This window comes from Trichosurus vulpecula, chromosome 2 (genome assembly GCF_011100635.1).
Source record: "Trichosurus vulpecula isolate mTriVul1 chromosome 2, mTriVul1.pri, whole genome shotgun sequence".
NCBI classification, from domain to species: Eukaryota; Metazoa; Chordata; class Mammalia; order Diprotodontia; family Phalangeridae; genus Trichosurus; species Trichosurus vulpecula.
This window is the reverse complement of record NC_050574.1, coordinates 420,925,608-420,942,234: the sequence shown is the minus strand read 5'-3', so window position 1 is coordinate 420,942,234 and position 16,627 is coordinate 420,925,608. Positions and strand designations below refer to the sequence as shown.

Below are 16,627 nucleotides of genomic sequence, written 5' to 3'. Positions count from 1 at the left end.
TTGTAAAGCCTTTTGCAAGTCTTAAAGTTCTATATAAATGTTGTTGTTATCATCCTCACCACCACCACCACCACCATCACCACCACCAACCTTTCTGTATTCAAGCTCAAAATTTATCCCTCTTTGACCGTTCCCTCTTCCTTTCCCACTATATCCAATCTCTTGCCTGGTCCAGTTCTGTAACACTTCTTGAATATGTCCCCTCCCCTCGACAAACGCTGTCACTATTCTAATTCCGGCCCTTGTTATCTCTTATAGCAGCTACTATAATAGCCTTTTAACTAATATAGTCTTTCCTTTTTATAATTAATCTTTCACAGAATTTGCCAAAATGTTCTTCTTAATGAATGTATCTAAGCATGTCACTGTCCTACTAGAAACCTTTAGTAGCCTCTTTTATTTCCTGTGTGGTAAAATGCAAACTAGTTAGCCTGGCACTTAAGGCCTTCCATATTCTGTTTCCAGCCTTCTTACTATGTGTATTCTGCATGACTAACTGGACTTCTAAGTGGCCTTTGATTTCATCACCCCCTCTCCTACTTTTGCCTTCACTCAAGGTCTCTGCCTTAACATCAAATCCTTTTCCTTCAACTTCCAGTTAGGTTATTACCTCCCTGATGCCTCTGATCCCTCAGGTAAAAATTTTCCCTTATCCTAAAGCATTTTGCCTAGACCCTTCCTTTGTGCTTAATACATTCTGTCTTGACCATATTTATTTAAGCAGATATCTTATTCCCTTCTCTTTAACTGTATATTTCAAAAAAAAACAGGTACTGTGTCAGATTTCATCTTTGTATCCTCAGTGCCTAGCACAGTGCCTGGCACATTTTTTTATGACCTATGACCTCATCCTTGGAGGGAACTCTCATTGCTGAAATTCAGATAGATGCAAATTAACAACTCATCTGTAACTTAGAGTCATAGAGAGTTGCCTGGGCCACTGAGAGATTATGATTTGCCCATGATCATTCAACTAGCATGTGTCAAAAGCAGCATTTAAACCAAAGTCCTATTTATTACAAGTTTGGTCTTCTTCCTTTTGATTTGTACACGATTTGTATTCAGGATTTGTTGAATTAATATTTTGTTTTGTTTTTAAAGACCATGAAGACTATGGGGATTATTGGACAGGAGATTATGAAATTGAAGGATTTGTTAAATTAATATTTTGGTTTTTTTAAAGACTATGAAGACTATGGGGATTATTGGAGAGCAGATTATGAAACTGAAGAATCAAGTGAATATAGCTATAGTCGTTCTCAGCTGATTGAAGATGTGGAACAAATCTTCCTCCAGGTAGCAAACAGCTCAAGAATGTTATTTACTTCATACCCGAACTGCAAATTGGGACCACGTGCACAGACTGATGGTGGATGATTAATTAGAACAGAGAAATCATGTCCAGTGGAATTCTTTTTCCTTTCCATCCTTCCCAATTCTTTCTAGGTGTCCTCAATTTATAAGCTCATAGCATTTTATCACTGGGAGAGTCTGAGGTTATCTAGACTAATTCTCTCAGGTTGCCAATTTCTGCAAGTGAGGAAAAGGTATGGAACTGCTCACCATTACTCGCTGTTCCCTATTTCTCTGCTGCTCTCAAACAGTGACTGAAAAATGGGAATAGAAAAGTTACTGGAACAAATAGTCCCTTGGCCTTTTCTTCCAATGGTATTTCCTTCCCACCTCCAACCCTTATTCTTTTTCTTCTTTATTTATTTTTATTTTTGGCCCGAAGAAGACTTCAGGGAAGTTCCTATGGACAATTTGCAGCACCTTCCTTTACTTATACCCTGACTTCTGGACCTTCCCTTGCACTCTGACCCCTGGACTTTCCTGCCAAACTTCCCCGTCTAGGCAGCTCATATTGTCTTGTCCAATCCCCTCTTCTTAGAGATGAGAAAATGGAGCCCTAGAAGTGTTCATTGACTTGCTTAAGGTTTACCTAGCTCAGGCTGGGTTGTCAAAAATAAAATCAGGCAACATCCTAAAAATGATGTATTCCTTCAGAAGAGCTCTGGGTATAAATCCATAAATCTAAGCCTGGAGTGGAATGAATTGCCATTAAAAAAGGAATAGAAGGTATGCCTTTGGTTTCTCCAGATCTCTCAGAGTGGGAGAAAAATTTTCCTTATACACTAGCAAAGCTCTAGCTTCTGGAGTCAGGGACATGGGAGGAGCGGATGAGCTGCTGCTTACTTGGTACCCTTCATATTCTGTTGATTTTTTTTCAGATAAAACCACTGTATGAGCATCTACATGCCTACGTGAGGAGAAGGCTGATGGACACCTATGGGCCTCTAATCAGTGAAACTGGGGGTCTTCCTGCCCATTTGCTTGGTAATAAAAGGCAGTCTACCACCTTTTTACTATTTATTTAAATCGGTCATGTGGTGTTTATTGCTTTTGGGCACGGGGCAAACAGAGCCTTAATGAGGGAGTTGAAATTTAGAGGGGCTGATTGCATTTCCCAAGCCTCTAGCATCTAGACATAATTGAACCAGTATCTAGTTAGTAGGCATGATTAATTAAAATAGGAAGCCATTCCCCCAGAGCAGCGTCCCTGTTTTCCAGGATCTCATCTAACCCCTTTTCTCCGAAATTAAACTCCTCTTCCCATTTAATTTGCCTTTAAAAGTTGATTTGAGAACTCTTATTCTGCAGGTTTGTCCCCAAGTTGAGTTTTATGAAGCTTTCTGCAAGCACATCACAAAGCTGCTAGTTATAGATCTGAGGTAAAAATCTTTGATGAGTTCCATGACTCAAATGGATTTAGTACCAGAAGGAAGCCACAGTTCAAAATGCATCCCTCACAAAATGCCCCTTTCTCAGAGGAGGCCAATAGGAATAGGAAGCCACAGCTCAAAATGCATCCCTCACAAAATGCCCCTTTCTCCGAGAAGACCAATAGGAGTAGTTCTGTCCTGTATCTGGAACCCTTGGGTCAAGGTCTCTCACCAATCAGCCAAATCTGCAAGCATTTATTAAGCCCTTATGGTGTGCCAGGCACTGTGCAAGGAAGTAGAGATACCAAAATGAAACAGACTCTTATCCTCGAGCACCTTATGTTTAGTGGGGGTAGTCAATCTAGAGATTTTTCCCCACTTCTTTCGGCACCCATTCCTTCACCTAGTACACTTAAAAAAAAAAAAAAACCTCACTGTGTTGCATCCCCCAAGCACTTAGCTCACGGTATTGCAAAAGAAAGTATTTATTATATTGGAGGAGAAAGTTTTATTGAATAAATAAGAGATACAAAATCTAAAAGTCTTTAGTAGGCAGCCCCTGCTCCAAAGATTCTAAATGTCTCTTTGTCCTTTTAAAGAAGTCCCGGGTATGAAGATTCCCCTGGTTGAGGAATGGCAGGAGGCTCCCTGCTATTAATTTACAATTCAGGTTTCAGGTATTGTTCTCTGCTGCCCTCTTCAGTCAGTTTACTAAACTCTTGCTGTTCGGTCATTTTTCAGTCATGTCCAACTAACAGTAACCCATTTGGGGTTTTCTTGGCAAAGATACCAGGGTGGTTTGCCATTTCCTTCTCTAGCTCATTTTACAGATGAGGAAACTGAGGCACACAGGGTTAAGTGACTTGCTCAGGGTCACGTAGGCTAGTAAATGTCAGAGGGCAGATTTGAATTCAGGAAGATGAGTCCAACTGACTCCAAGCCTGGCACTCTATCCACTGTGCCACCTAGCTGCCACTTACCAAACTGTACAGGTGGTTAAAGTGAGATTCCCAGCAAGATGTGCTGTCTTGCTTTCAGTACAGCTGCAAGGTGAGAAAAACCTCCCGACCCCCCAAAAAAATAACCATAGAAGCTTTCTCTTCTTGCAAGCAAAGAATAGATCAGAATTTTCAAAAGTTCTAGTTATCTGGCTTGAATACAGCCAGATTGAGAACTATCCTCTAATTAAACTTATTGCCTGTATATATGCAATATTACAGTAATACATACAGTAATACAATATTACCTATCATAGCTTCCTGTGAATTTTAGTTTCATGAGAATCCTCATAACCAACCTTGAGTTCAGGTGAGGTTACCGGAACACTATTACTTCCAACATGAAGGATGGGTGCCTCCCTTTGTGAATATTTTTATTTGTCCAGAAACTACTTGTTCTGCCTCATTTTAAGCACTTGGGTGGCAATTATTCAAAATGTCTAAGGCTGTCAGTATTCTCTGCTAGTTATTAGCCCTGTCCTGAGTAGGGAATGTGGTTCACCAGCAGTTCCTAAGACATGGATACCTATAGACTACCACTGTTCCACATAAGCTCAAAGGGGAGGGAAGGCTATGTCCCAGAATTCACTGCATGCTATACTATGGGCCCCCTTCCTGTCATTGGCTTCAGGCATGGGAGAAGTTGGGGGCATGGAGTGTGCACAGGTGGACAGATCTAGGAGAGCAGGAGCATTTCTGTGCTAGGTAATCTTGTGCTCTGCTGGGAGGGAATTGGCCCTTCCCTCTTGAAGTTTACAACTTAAGATAGCTAACACAGTGGGAATAGCTTTGGCTGTAGAGTCAGGAGACATGAGTTCAAATTCTGGCTCTGACACTTAACATTTTAACTATGGACAATCGACTTCTTATCTTTTCATATCTAAAATGGTCATGATAATAACCGCATTATTATCTAAGCATGGTATCGTACAGTGGCTTTAAACTCAGGGATTCCTGTGGGCCACATATTGACTCAGAAAGCTACGAATTAACATTATCTACTGCATTTTTATTTATTTTGTTTATTTTATTTTAAATATTATTATACTTTTAATTATATAATATGTTATATGATTATATTATATATTATTATATTAAATATTATTATATTCATTTATTTTATTTATCTATTTTGTTAAATACTTTCCAATTACATTTTAATCTGGTTTTTACTACCACTACACAGGGAGTTTTGCAAGATGTAGACAACTGGCTTCAAAACCAGGAAGACCTGGGTTCAAATACTGAATAGTGAATAAATCCATTTATCCAAGCAATAGAAAACAGAAATTGGAGTTACACAGATTGGAATATAATAGCAAACACACATAGTTAATGAACATCCCCTCTTGGAATGAGATAGCTCAATAAATGGAGAGACCCTAATTTTACCCAAGAGGAAATTCCCCTGACATCTCTATGGAGGCATGCTAGAAATCAGGGACATATTGAGCAGCTGTCTCTCCCTACACACCAGAAAGGGTCTCTTTTTTCCCACTACAGAGAATCTATCTGAAGGCATATATATCTCTCTTGAAGAAGTAATGAAGAATGCCTCTTATTTTCAAAGTTTTCTTGCTAACTCTCTCCCCCATGAAGGCAAAGGAATATCCTGTCAACATTCTCTCCATCAATTAGGAGAATTCTAATGCAAGTTTCCCCAAACTTGGCTGGAAATTTGGGTTCTATTATTTATTATCATTAATAATTATCAGCAAATAGTCTTTCAGTACATTAATCTGCAACTTTGTAGATGTGAGTACTCCTTCTACTGATGCTGATTACATGCCCTCTGTGACAAAGGAGGTGACCATTCAAATTTGCTTTGGCTTAAAAAATCATTACCTTGAAGTCAATCCCTTCATGAGCCTTTCAGGATTTAGCTGAACTGGACAACAGACATACAGCACATCATTGGGTTATATACTATTGTCTACTATGTACAAAGAAAACACTGTGCATAGAGAGTAAGAAAAATGAAATAGTCCTGCTCAAAAGGACTTTATTTAGTGAGTATCGTTTGAGCAAGGGATGCTGGAATATAAAGAGTAGAAGTTCTGAGTAGAAAGAGCTCCCTACAACATAAACTGCATTGAGCTGAGAAGGGCCTAATAGTTCATTGGAAGCCTCTGAACAGAATCATTCCAATATTTCCATGTAATTTTGATTATTTTAAACTTTATTTTACCTGCTTTGATGGTTTTATGGGATGGCAGAAAAAATATAAGGAAAGAGAGAACAAGAGGGTGATTAAGGTGGGGGCCCGGAGGGTGAGTGGGCAAGTAGGAAAGCAGAATTTTTAAAAGTCGTAACAAGGCCTGGAGTGTCATGAACCCTCTTACTTCAAGCATTACTTAGAAACTGTGATTATTTTTCGGTTGCCTTTCTTATGTGCTTTGCTGGGTTTTTATTTATTACAGGTGACATGTGGGGCAGATTTTGGACAAATCTATATTCACTGACAGTGCCCTACTCAGAAAAACCAAACATTGATGTGACTCAGGCCATGAAGGACCAGGTAGGTTGAACACAATTTTTGTACTTAAATTTTGGCTTCATCTTATTTTTTAATGCTCTCCTGCCTATCCTGTTCTAGTCATTGAAATGCAAAGCAGTGTCAAAATGTATAAAGATTTCTAGACCAATTTAAGATTTTCCCTGATGTGGCATTTTTCCTTTGGAAAATTAGATAGTATTGATATTTCGGCTCTCAGAATCATTGGGCTCGAGGTCCTTGAAAAATAAGTATAGTATTGATCCTTGCTTCACGACATTCAATTTCAGATTTCCCCATATTTTCCAAAGAAGACATTGCTTTGACTGATTGTTTGACATCAGTATTACAAGATGGTTAATAATCGTTTAACAATCATTCATAGAGCAGAACATAAGAATACCACTTGGACAGCTTTAGATACTTACTAATATTTAATTTATACGAAATTAAAGCCAAGAAACTTGTCCTTGGAGTGGATAGCTCCCTTTCCCTAGTGAGTTTTGATTTGGCATCCACACAATCATTCATCTTAGATTGATTAGATAGCAAGCAACAATAGCCAAGGTGACGTGGGTCCATTCACAAGGAAAATCAGACCAGAAGTCCTTTGAGATGTCATCTTTTGGACCCATTATTCAAGAATAGTGATTAGATCTGTGAGTTCATTCATATTGGGAAATCCCAGATGAAAGAAATCTCTCTCTGTTAAGTGAGGTCACTACTTCTGTATCTTGTATGTAGCCTCTGAGGGTTGCCAAGAGCACTGGGAGCTTAATGATTTGACCAAGGTCATGCTGCCAATATGTATCAGAGGGGCTTGATCTTCATGGCTCTAAGGTCAGATCTGTGTCTATTGTACCATGGTGCCTCTTTGCTGTTACCCACTTAGCAGAATCCTCACCCAGAGAGAGGACAAATGGGAAAAAAACAAAACAAAACAAAACATGAAAATGTAACTTTTCTCTGTGATTTAAAGTTACTCTTGGATGTTTCTTCAGATCAATCCAGTTGGATCTTAGAGTTAGATGATCACTCATAGGCAAAGCCCATTCCCGTGGTGTCGGATCCACAGAGTTATCAAAGTTGGCAGAGTCCAGATGTGGTTTCTCCACAGCCCATCCCATTCTCTCCCCAAAGTTCCAAAGTCTAGGTTATCCCACATGCCACTGTGTTGTATCCAGCTTCCCCTCAGGCCATGGGATCTGCAGAATCCCAAGTACCATCGTATCCCCTTTTAAACCACAAATGGTTTATGAACCTTCCCTAAACACTGTCTACATACTAATGTGATGTTCTTAAATCCTTCAGAATTGGGATGCACAAAGGATATTTGAGGAAGCTGAGGAATTCTTTATATCCGTTGGCCTCTTTAATATGACGGAGGGCTTCTGGAGCAACTCAATGCTCACAGAGCCTAATGATGGCAGAAAAGTGGTTTGCCACCCTACAGCCTGGGATCTGGGAAAAGGGGATTTCAGGTATTGGTATCTGATGCTCATGTTTCTCAGAGAGTTTAGTTGGGACAATTAACCTAGTTTTATCAGCGCAGTGGTCAAGAGACTGGTAGAAAGATGTAACATTGTTCGGAGGCAGAGGAAGTAAGTGTATATGGGATCAGTGTCTATTTTGTTGGCCTGACAGCATTTTTGTAGGGTTGCTGACCCTGAAAGGCTGCTGTCAGGCTTCTTTAAAAATATATCATTTATAAAACCCAAGCTCCAAGCAACTGCTTTGTGATAAAGAATGTAACTCCCTTTAATTTGCATTTATAACTTTTGTTTTCAAATCACCTTCATTTACAAATCTATCCTCCATTCTCCTAACCAGAGAGTTAACCCTTGTAACAGATAGTAAAAAAAGAAAGAGAAAAAAAGAGAAAAAATAGTCTTCTAGAACTAACTGAAACATCAGCTGAGCATGACAGTATATTCGGTGTTCCATCCATGGTCCAGCATTTCTTCAGTGAAGGGCAGGTCCTTTCAATCTCTTCTTTGGTTCTAAGCTTTGTCATTATGATTTGACAGATTTCTCGACAGGTTCTTTCTCTTTTTTTCCTTCCATTTTCACTGTTATAGTCATGTAAATCGTTCTCCTGATTCTACTTACTTAACTTTGTGTTATTTCATTTAAAATCTCCCCATGTTTTTTTGTGTTCATATTCATGACATCTTAGGACATAGTAATATTCCATTACATCCATGTACCACTATGTGCTAGGCCCATTCCCAATTGATAGGCACCTTCTTAGTTTCTATTTCTTTGCTACCACAGAAAGTGCTGCTATAAATATTTTGGCGTATATAGGAACTTTCTATTTTTGAATTTGTGGGAGTGTATGGCTAAGCAGTAGGATCTCTGGATCAGATGGCATGCACATTTTGTGATTCACTTTAATGAGTTTCATTCTTCACTAAAATGCAGGATTAAGATGTGCACAAAAGTGACGATGGATGACTTTCTGACTGCCCATCATGAGATGGGTCACATCGAGTATGACATGGCATATGCTTCCCAACCTTTTCTGCTGAGAAGTGGGGCCAATGAAGGGTTCCATGAGGCAGTTGGAGAAATCATGTCGCTCTCGGCAGCCACACCTTCACATTTACAAGCCCTTGGTCTCCTGCCATCAACTTTTCAGGAGGATCCTGGTAAATTTTCACATTGTTTTTTGTTTTTCCCCCAATGATGGAGAGATACCCTATATCCAAGACAGCCGTATAAAACATCTATAACCATTGATCTGCTAGAGTTCGAAAGAAAGAGGTTGTAAAATGACCTAATGAGTTTTCTTTGAAAGGCTTTCACTGCTTTTAAAAGTCTTCCTTTCCTTTTTTGTTGTTGTTACTTCTGTCTCCATATAACAGAAGAAATAATAGAGTCCCAGCGTGTTAAGGCTTCAAGAGACCCCAGAGATCATCTAGTCAAAGAATAGGTAGGTAGGTAGGGAGGTAGGCTGGGAGGTAGCCTTGGGGGTCATCTCATCCAGCCCTTCATTTTATAGATGAGGAAACTCAGACCTTGAGAAATATTGTGATTTTCCCATGATCATACAATTAGTGGCAGAGCCCAGGTGAGATTATTTTTAAGCTTATGTAACCAGGTTTTGAGGATACTGTACTGCAGGCAGGAGACGGCTTCTTGAGCCTAGTTGTATAGACGTCTGGAACTGTAGTTCTGATGGAGAGGATAAATCTGATTTGGAGGGGAAGGACAGGGAGAGCTCAAGAAGAAGATGGGTTGGTGCAGGAAGTTTGGTTTTAGTTTCATTGAAGGAGAGTGAGCACAAGGGAAGCAATGAAATGTTGGATTGAAGGGGGAGACAGAGACAGAGACAGAGAGAAAAAGAGAGAGAGACAGAGACAGAGACACACACAGAGAGAGACAGAGATTGTGTGTTACTGACTCCCTTATTTGAATCTCTAAGGAGGTAGGGCTTGAAGGTTTTGACAGATGATTGGGGCAAAAGGGAAAGGCTTCTCTCTGTACTCACCTGGGGACTTCAGCTATATAATCTTTGTGGGTTTTAATTTTTTAATAGTATTTTATTTTTCCCCCCAATTGCATGTTTTGTTTTTCTTTTTAAGTTTTGAGTTCTAAATTCTATTTCTCTATTCCCTGAGATGGTAAGCAATTTGATACAGTTCATATATATATGTGTGATCATGTAAAATATTTCCATATTAGTCATTTTGTACAAGAATAATTCTGAAAAATTAAAATAAGAAAGTGAAAAATAGTATGCTTCAGTCTGTATTCAGTTTTGATTTTTTTATTAATAATGCTCATAAACCTTTTAATAGCAGAGAAGACTAAGTTATTGGGATATGGTTCCTCCATTTTATTTTCTCCTTGGCTGAAACCATGAACTGATGATAGCTTTGGCAATGTAGTGAGGAGAAAAGTGCTTGGTAGCTAAGTGTTCTTTTGTATTGTTTTCTTATCTGGCATGCTAAGCATAGTGAGGACCAGGATGAAGGAGTAGGTTTATAAGGTGAGCAGGAAAAGGTGTGATTTAGGAAGTATGGCCATATCTGCATTTCAAAGGTAGGATCCAGAGGAGAGAAGGAGAGAATTTTTCTTCTTTTCATTTTTGCCTTCTACCTTAAAACTACAAACCTTGTCACATAGCACAATCTACTGGGGCACTTAGATATTCATTGAAAATTAGAGCTAGAAGGAAAGTTAAAGATTACCAAGTCCAGACCTCTTCATTTTACAAATGAGAGATTAAGTGAATTTATCCTATGGGATGCATAACATTTTAATGGCAGAATCAAGACAAGAAGCCAGATTTTTATAACTTAATTCTGTTCAACAGACATTTATTAATTTTTTTAAATACATATGAGCCTCACTCGTACTTGCTTCTTTTCCAGTCCCCACTCTCCCATTAGACTGTGAGCTCCTTGAGGGCAGCAATTATATTATTTACTTGTATTTTTATCTCCAGCATTTAGCACAGGTCACCTAGTGACCGTTTAATAAATGTTTATCTATCTATTCACCCATCCGTCTGTCTATCTATCTATCTACTTACCTATCTAAATATTGTGTGCAAAATAATATGCTAGAGGTAATGGGGAGATAAAAAAATTTATAAATGGGACTTGAACTATTTCCTTAAGGAAATTATAGATTAATTAAGACCTAGCACATAATAAAGGCTTTTATTAAGCCTCTTGATAAGGGGAAAGGATACATATACAGGTAACTCAGATACATTAAAAGAATGCAAGATAAAATGCTGCATGAGGTTATGGGGGTAAATTTTAGGATTTTTTGTTGTTTTTCCCCAATAAACCATCCAAGGAAAGCTTTCTTATGGAGTTATTACTGATACTTAAGAACTTTTTATTACTCTTAATGAAACATACTAAATACATATAAAAACTCTTATTCCTAAATCAGGCTATCACAACTTCTTCCACTTCAGTTAAGGGCCCTTCATTGAATAACCATTAAAAGTGTGCTGTATCAGACAGATAGAGCCTTCTTTTTCCTTCTATAGCCTTTTCTCTTTCTAAACTTTTTCCTCTCTTTCTCTTAGGCCTTAGCTATTAAAGGAACAAAATCTAATTCTGTTGGTGAGTGTTATGCTAAGGAAGTCAACATCATACACTTGGGGGTGGTGAGTGAGAAATGGATTGTTTTCCTTTGATGCCATATACTATCATACAGTACATGCCTAACCTGGGCCAGCCATCCCAATGAGCCTCTATTTGCCTTAGTCTCCTGAACTATAAGATGGGGATCATAATAACACCTACCTCCCAGGGTTGTTGTGAGGATTAAATGAGATAATATTTGGAAAGTTCACAAGGGGTGCCTGGGAATGGATGAAGTTACAGCTGGATCAGCACAACCCTATCATGGTGACTGCAAAACAAACAAACAAAAAATGCCTCCAGAACATTCTGAGCCCATATGCTCTTGGTGATGGGCCAATAGTGACATCTTCATATACTGCTGCGAAGTATGTCAGTGGAAAAAGGGCAATGAGGGTAGTCATACTCTTAAACTGGTTTTACTACCATTTCATTGATGTAATTCCAAGATCTGACCACTCATTACTCGACCAACCCTAGAGGCAATGATTTGTTTTAATCTTAATTGACATTAAAATAGTTCTTTTCTCGTTACAAAATATTTTCACATATCTGGTCTCATTTGATACTCAAAGCAGTTCTGTGAGATGTTATCTTTTTTTCCTGGATAATTTGGAAAATAAAGCTTAGCAAGAGGCAGTATGACTTAGTAATAAGCAGAATGACGTAGTAGTAATAATAATAATAGCTAACATTTTTATAGCATTTTAAGGTTTGCAAGTGGTTTTCATGCACTGTGAAATGAGAAAAGCACCAGATTTGGAGTCAGAGGAATCTTGGCTCTTTGAGTTACTGCCTGTGGGACTTTAGGCAATACACTGGATCTCTATGGCTACAGGTTCCTCAGCTGTAAAATAAAGGGATTGGACTTGATGGCATCTAAATCTCCTTCCAGGTATAAATCCTATAATTGTGTACAGTTAGTAAAGGAGAGAGGAAGATTGGGGATTCAAGCAAAGACCTTCTTAGTTCCAAGCCGTAATTTTCCCTATGTGACATTGTCCCTTTTCTACTATATTTAAGATCTTCCATTGCTGCAGATAAGAACATTGTAGATTTTGACACATTTCACTGAAATAGGGAGAGAGCATGTCTAGTAACTAAATCATTCATCTGGGAGCCAGAAACTCCACCTTCATCTTCTGGGAAGGGAGAGTCACTATGATATTAGGCAAGCCATGTGGCAATGTGTGTATAGGGATGATATTTGCAGGGGTATTTTAAGATGAAAGCATTTTGGACCTGTTAGCAGAAAGAAGCTTAGTAGATAGGAAGGTGAGTCCTTGATTGTTCAGGGACCAATTGTCCAGGTAGGCTAAGATCCTGCCTTTTTCTTCCTTATCTTTTGTTTCTGCCTCCATTTTCTTATCCATAAAAAGATGTGATTCAAATGATCTCTAAGAGCCTACAATGCTATGATTATAACTTTTTTAAAACTATTTAATTACTGGAGGCAGCTAGCTGGCTCAGTGGATAAAGAGTCAGGAAGACCTGAGTCCAAATCTAGCTTAGACAAACTTGGTAGTTTTGTGACCCTGAGCAAGTCGCTTAATAGCATCTACCTCCCAAGGTTGTTGTGAAGATCAAATAAGATTATATTTGGAAAGGGCTTATTGTAGTGCCTACCACATAGTAGGTACTTAATAAATGCTTCATTCTTTCCTTTTTGGTACCTCCATCAGAGGATTTTTAAAAGGTCAGGGAAAGTAGGTGACGGTTCAGGCTAGTGTTCACTTTGTTGGTCCGTCGTTTAGTTGTGTCAGACTCTTTGTGACCCCATGGACCATCGCAAACTAGGTCCTCCACTGTCTCCTGAAGTCTGTCCAAGTTCATGTTCCTATGATACTATCTATCCATCTCATCCCCTGCTGTCCCCCTTTCCTTTTGTCTTCAATCTTATCCAACATCAGGGTCTTTTCCAGTGAGTCTTGTCTTCCCATTATGTGGACAAACTATTCAAGCTTCAACTTCAGTATGTGAGCTTCCAGGGAATAGCTCGAATTAATTTCAAATATTGACTAATTTGACCTCCTTGCTGTCCAACAGACTCTCAAAAGTCTTCTCCAATACCACAATTCAAAAATGTTCATTAGTTCTGGTGAAAAATGGGATAGGGAGAAGGTAGAAACTAATTGCAAAAATAAAATTAATTATGTAATAAAAGATAATGAAGAATTGATTGTATAATTTTGCATATGGCTTATTGTAATCTAATAGAAAAAAAAGTATGTGTTGAAGAGTAATTAGTATTTGTGATGAGACATTCTTTAATTCAAAGCATCAGTTGGCATCCTCATCTTAATGTTTACTCTTTTGCCATTTTAATTTTCAGATACAGATATAAATTTCCTGTTCAAGCAAGCCCTCACCATTGTTGGAACAATGCCCTTTACTTACATGCTGGAGAAGTGGAGATGGTTGGTCTTCAAGGGTGAAATTCCCAAAGATGAATGGATGAAAAAGTGGTGGGAGATGAAGTAAGTTAACAGGTATTTCCTGAGCCTTTGCTACGGGACCAGGCATTTTGTTAGGGCAGGGGTTGGGAACCTGCAGCCTCGAGGCCACATGTGGTGCTCTAGGTCCTCAAGTGCGGCCCTTTGACTGAATCCAAACTTAAATGTGAAGTTCCCCACCCCTGTGTTAGGGGCTTATATAGGGAAATAAAAGAAAAAAAGATACCTGTCTTCAAAGAGTTTACAGTCTAGCTGGAGAGGTAGAAGTTTTTGGTACTTTGGTGTATCTACAGGTACTAACTCCATGGATGCAGATCAAAAGCCATAGTTGGCCTTCTCATTTAGTATCATTAATTCCTGTATATGTTTCCCCATAAATTCAACACAGAGGCTCTATGCAACAATATGAGAAGCCTTTCTTGTGTTATTTTTATATCTCATTGGCATCAATAAGATGCTTTTACTGACCAAATATTAGCTTATTCTTGAGGTAAGATACATACATATAAAGAGATAATAATAATACAAGGCAGTGTGTAAGTGCCCAGGAGTGATGTAGACAATCGATGATACAGGAATTTAGGGAAAAGAGAGAGAGACAGAGACAGAGAGAGAGACAAGAGAGAGACGGAGAGAGAGAGAGAGAGAGAGAGAGAGAGAGAGAGAGAGAGAGAGAATCATTGTAAGCTAGGTGAGTCCAAAAAAGCTTCATAGTAGAGGTTGGGCTTGAACTGGGTCATAGAGGGTTTAGACAAGTAGAGAGGAGAAGAGAGGAAACTCCAGGAAGGGGCGGGGATCATGGGGCAGCATGAACAAAAGAATGGGAGCATAGGGAAAGAGTTTTATAAAGAGTTTTATAATACTAAAGACATGACCTGAAATAGTCTGTTTCTAGAGCAGCTAGGTAGACAGAGTTCTGGTCCTGGAGTATGGAAGACCTGAGTTTAAACATGGTCTCAGATACTAGCTGTGCAAGTAACTTAACCCTATTTACCTCAGTTTCCTCATCTGTAAAATGAGCTGGAGAAGGAAATGGTAAATTGCTTCAGTATTTTTGCCAAGAAAACCCCAAATGGGGTCATGAAGAGTTAGGAATGACTGAACAAGAAGTCTGTAGTATTTGGCTTTAGGAACCAATTCCTAATTGGTTCCATTTTTTTTTAAATATGAAACTTATCTCTGATTAAGTCAATCTTTGTTTGTGGCCAGAGAGGTAGCTCTATCTCTATAATCTAGTTCTAGTTTTTAGTCCAGTTTCATTGAGAATATGTAATTTGCCTTACAACACCAGTTGAAAAGTGAAAAATCAATTTACATGAATCCAGATTAGCTTAATGGATTCTTTTCCGTAGATTGATAGAATTAATGATGTGATTTGGTGTCAGAGAGATGAGCAAGGGCAAGAAGTCTGACCTTTGCTTATTTATGAGATCCTTATGCACAATTTGTCTCTTAAATGTATTTTTATTCACAACAGGCAATTTGATTGGGCCTATATTTATTAAGTTGCCAGCCCTGAGAGGAAGGCTAGATTTGGAAGCAAAAGATACGAATTCAAATCTGATCTATGCCTCTTATCACCTTTAGGCAAGTTGCTTCCCTCCTATGCCTCGTTTTTCTTATCTGTTTTAAAAAATGTGGAACTAAATGACTTCAAACTAACCTTTCAGCTCTAATTCTATGACACTGTTTATAAGACTATGATCCTTCCACTCCAAGAGTTTATAATCTCATTTGGAAGACAATAGAGAAACAGCTGAACAATACACATGCTATTGACAGCTACAGAATATTTTGCTAGTCCCTGTCAAAATTGTCAAACATTGTAACATGCAGCCAGTGATATTAAAAAAAAAAGATTAGAATGCCAGTTTCAATTTTCTAGCTGTCCTTATCACCCTAGACTATTTATGTTTCTTAGCAGAAGAAAAAAAAAAGGTTTTCCGTCTAATTGGTACAAAAAGTATATGTGAGTTTAACATAACTTTGTTTTAACTGCTATTTCTTTTTCTCTGATGATGCACCAAATAAAAGTCACATGGATCCAGCATTGATAAGGGATTTCAAAATTAGCAGAAGAATTAAAAAATGTTATAAAAGTCAATAAAACTGTCAAATTAATTTTAATGGTTACATTTTAATGAAGAAAAACCTATTGATGTGTTCTTGAATGTGGTCAAGCAGCCTCATTTGTCTAAGTAAGAATGATAATATAACCAAAGTCTAATGAAGTCATTGATTGTGAGTTTGTTCTGTTTGGCCTAAGGTGAGAAATTAGCCAGGGATCAGTGAAAAAGCTATTTGGAGAATACTGAGATTCTGAGAAAGGCTTATTTCTAAATCTTGTTAATCTGATTAACATGATTTTATAATGACAAGGCATGTGCAACAATCTTCTTGAAATGCTGAATAATCACCTCTAAAATGATTTAATTTTGGCTTCACCCAATGTTGTACAACAAATGATTGTGTCTTTATTAATTAGAAAAATGGTCTCAATAATTGCTGATGACATCTCTATAAATACCACAATCAAATATCCACTTTGGGGCCGTATTTTGACAACAGAAAACATAGTCTAATTGAATATTTTGTTTGTTCACATACCATAAACAGCTGATGCTCGGTCTATTTTTAAACCATTAAATATCATCCTTGGCATTTTTAAATTGACTGATTACCAATTATTCCTTTTCTCAATCATCATTCTCCTTGATCTCTCTCCAGTCTTTGACACCGTTGATCACCTTCTCCTCCTTGGTATTCTCTTCTCTCTAGGTTTTCAGGACAGCCTTCTTTCCTGGTTTTCTTCCTACCTATTTGACCACTCCTGCTCAGTCTCCTGCTCCAA

General features: G+C 38.2%; 1 protein-coding gene across 1 annotated transcript in view; it reads left to right on the top strand.

The window, feature by feature from the left end:
- Positions 1 to 16,627, top strand: part of ACE2 (angiotensin I converting enzyme 2) — a 60,013-nt gene that overhangs the window by 24,629 nt on the left and 18,757 nt on the right. Inside the window, exons 5-10 of the mRNA XM_036744843.1 lie at positions 1,184 to 1,296; positions 2,232 to 2,337; positions 6,142 to 6,239; positions 7,527 to 7,696; positions 8,640 to 8,866; positions 13,656 to 13,800. Of these exons, the coding sequence (XP_036600738.1) occupies positions 1,184 to 1,296; positions 2,232 to 2,337; positions 6,142 to 6,239; positions 7,527 to 7,696; positions 8,640 to 8,866; positions 13,656 to 13,800 (859 nt within the window). The remainder of the gene's footprint in view (positions 1 to 1,183; positions 1,297 to 2,231; positions 2,338 to 6,141; positions 6,240 to 7,526; positions 7,697 to 8,639; positions 8,867 to 13,655; positions 13,801 to 16,627) is intronic.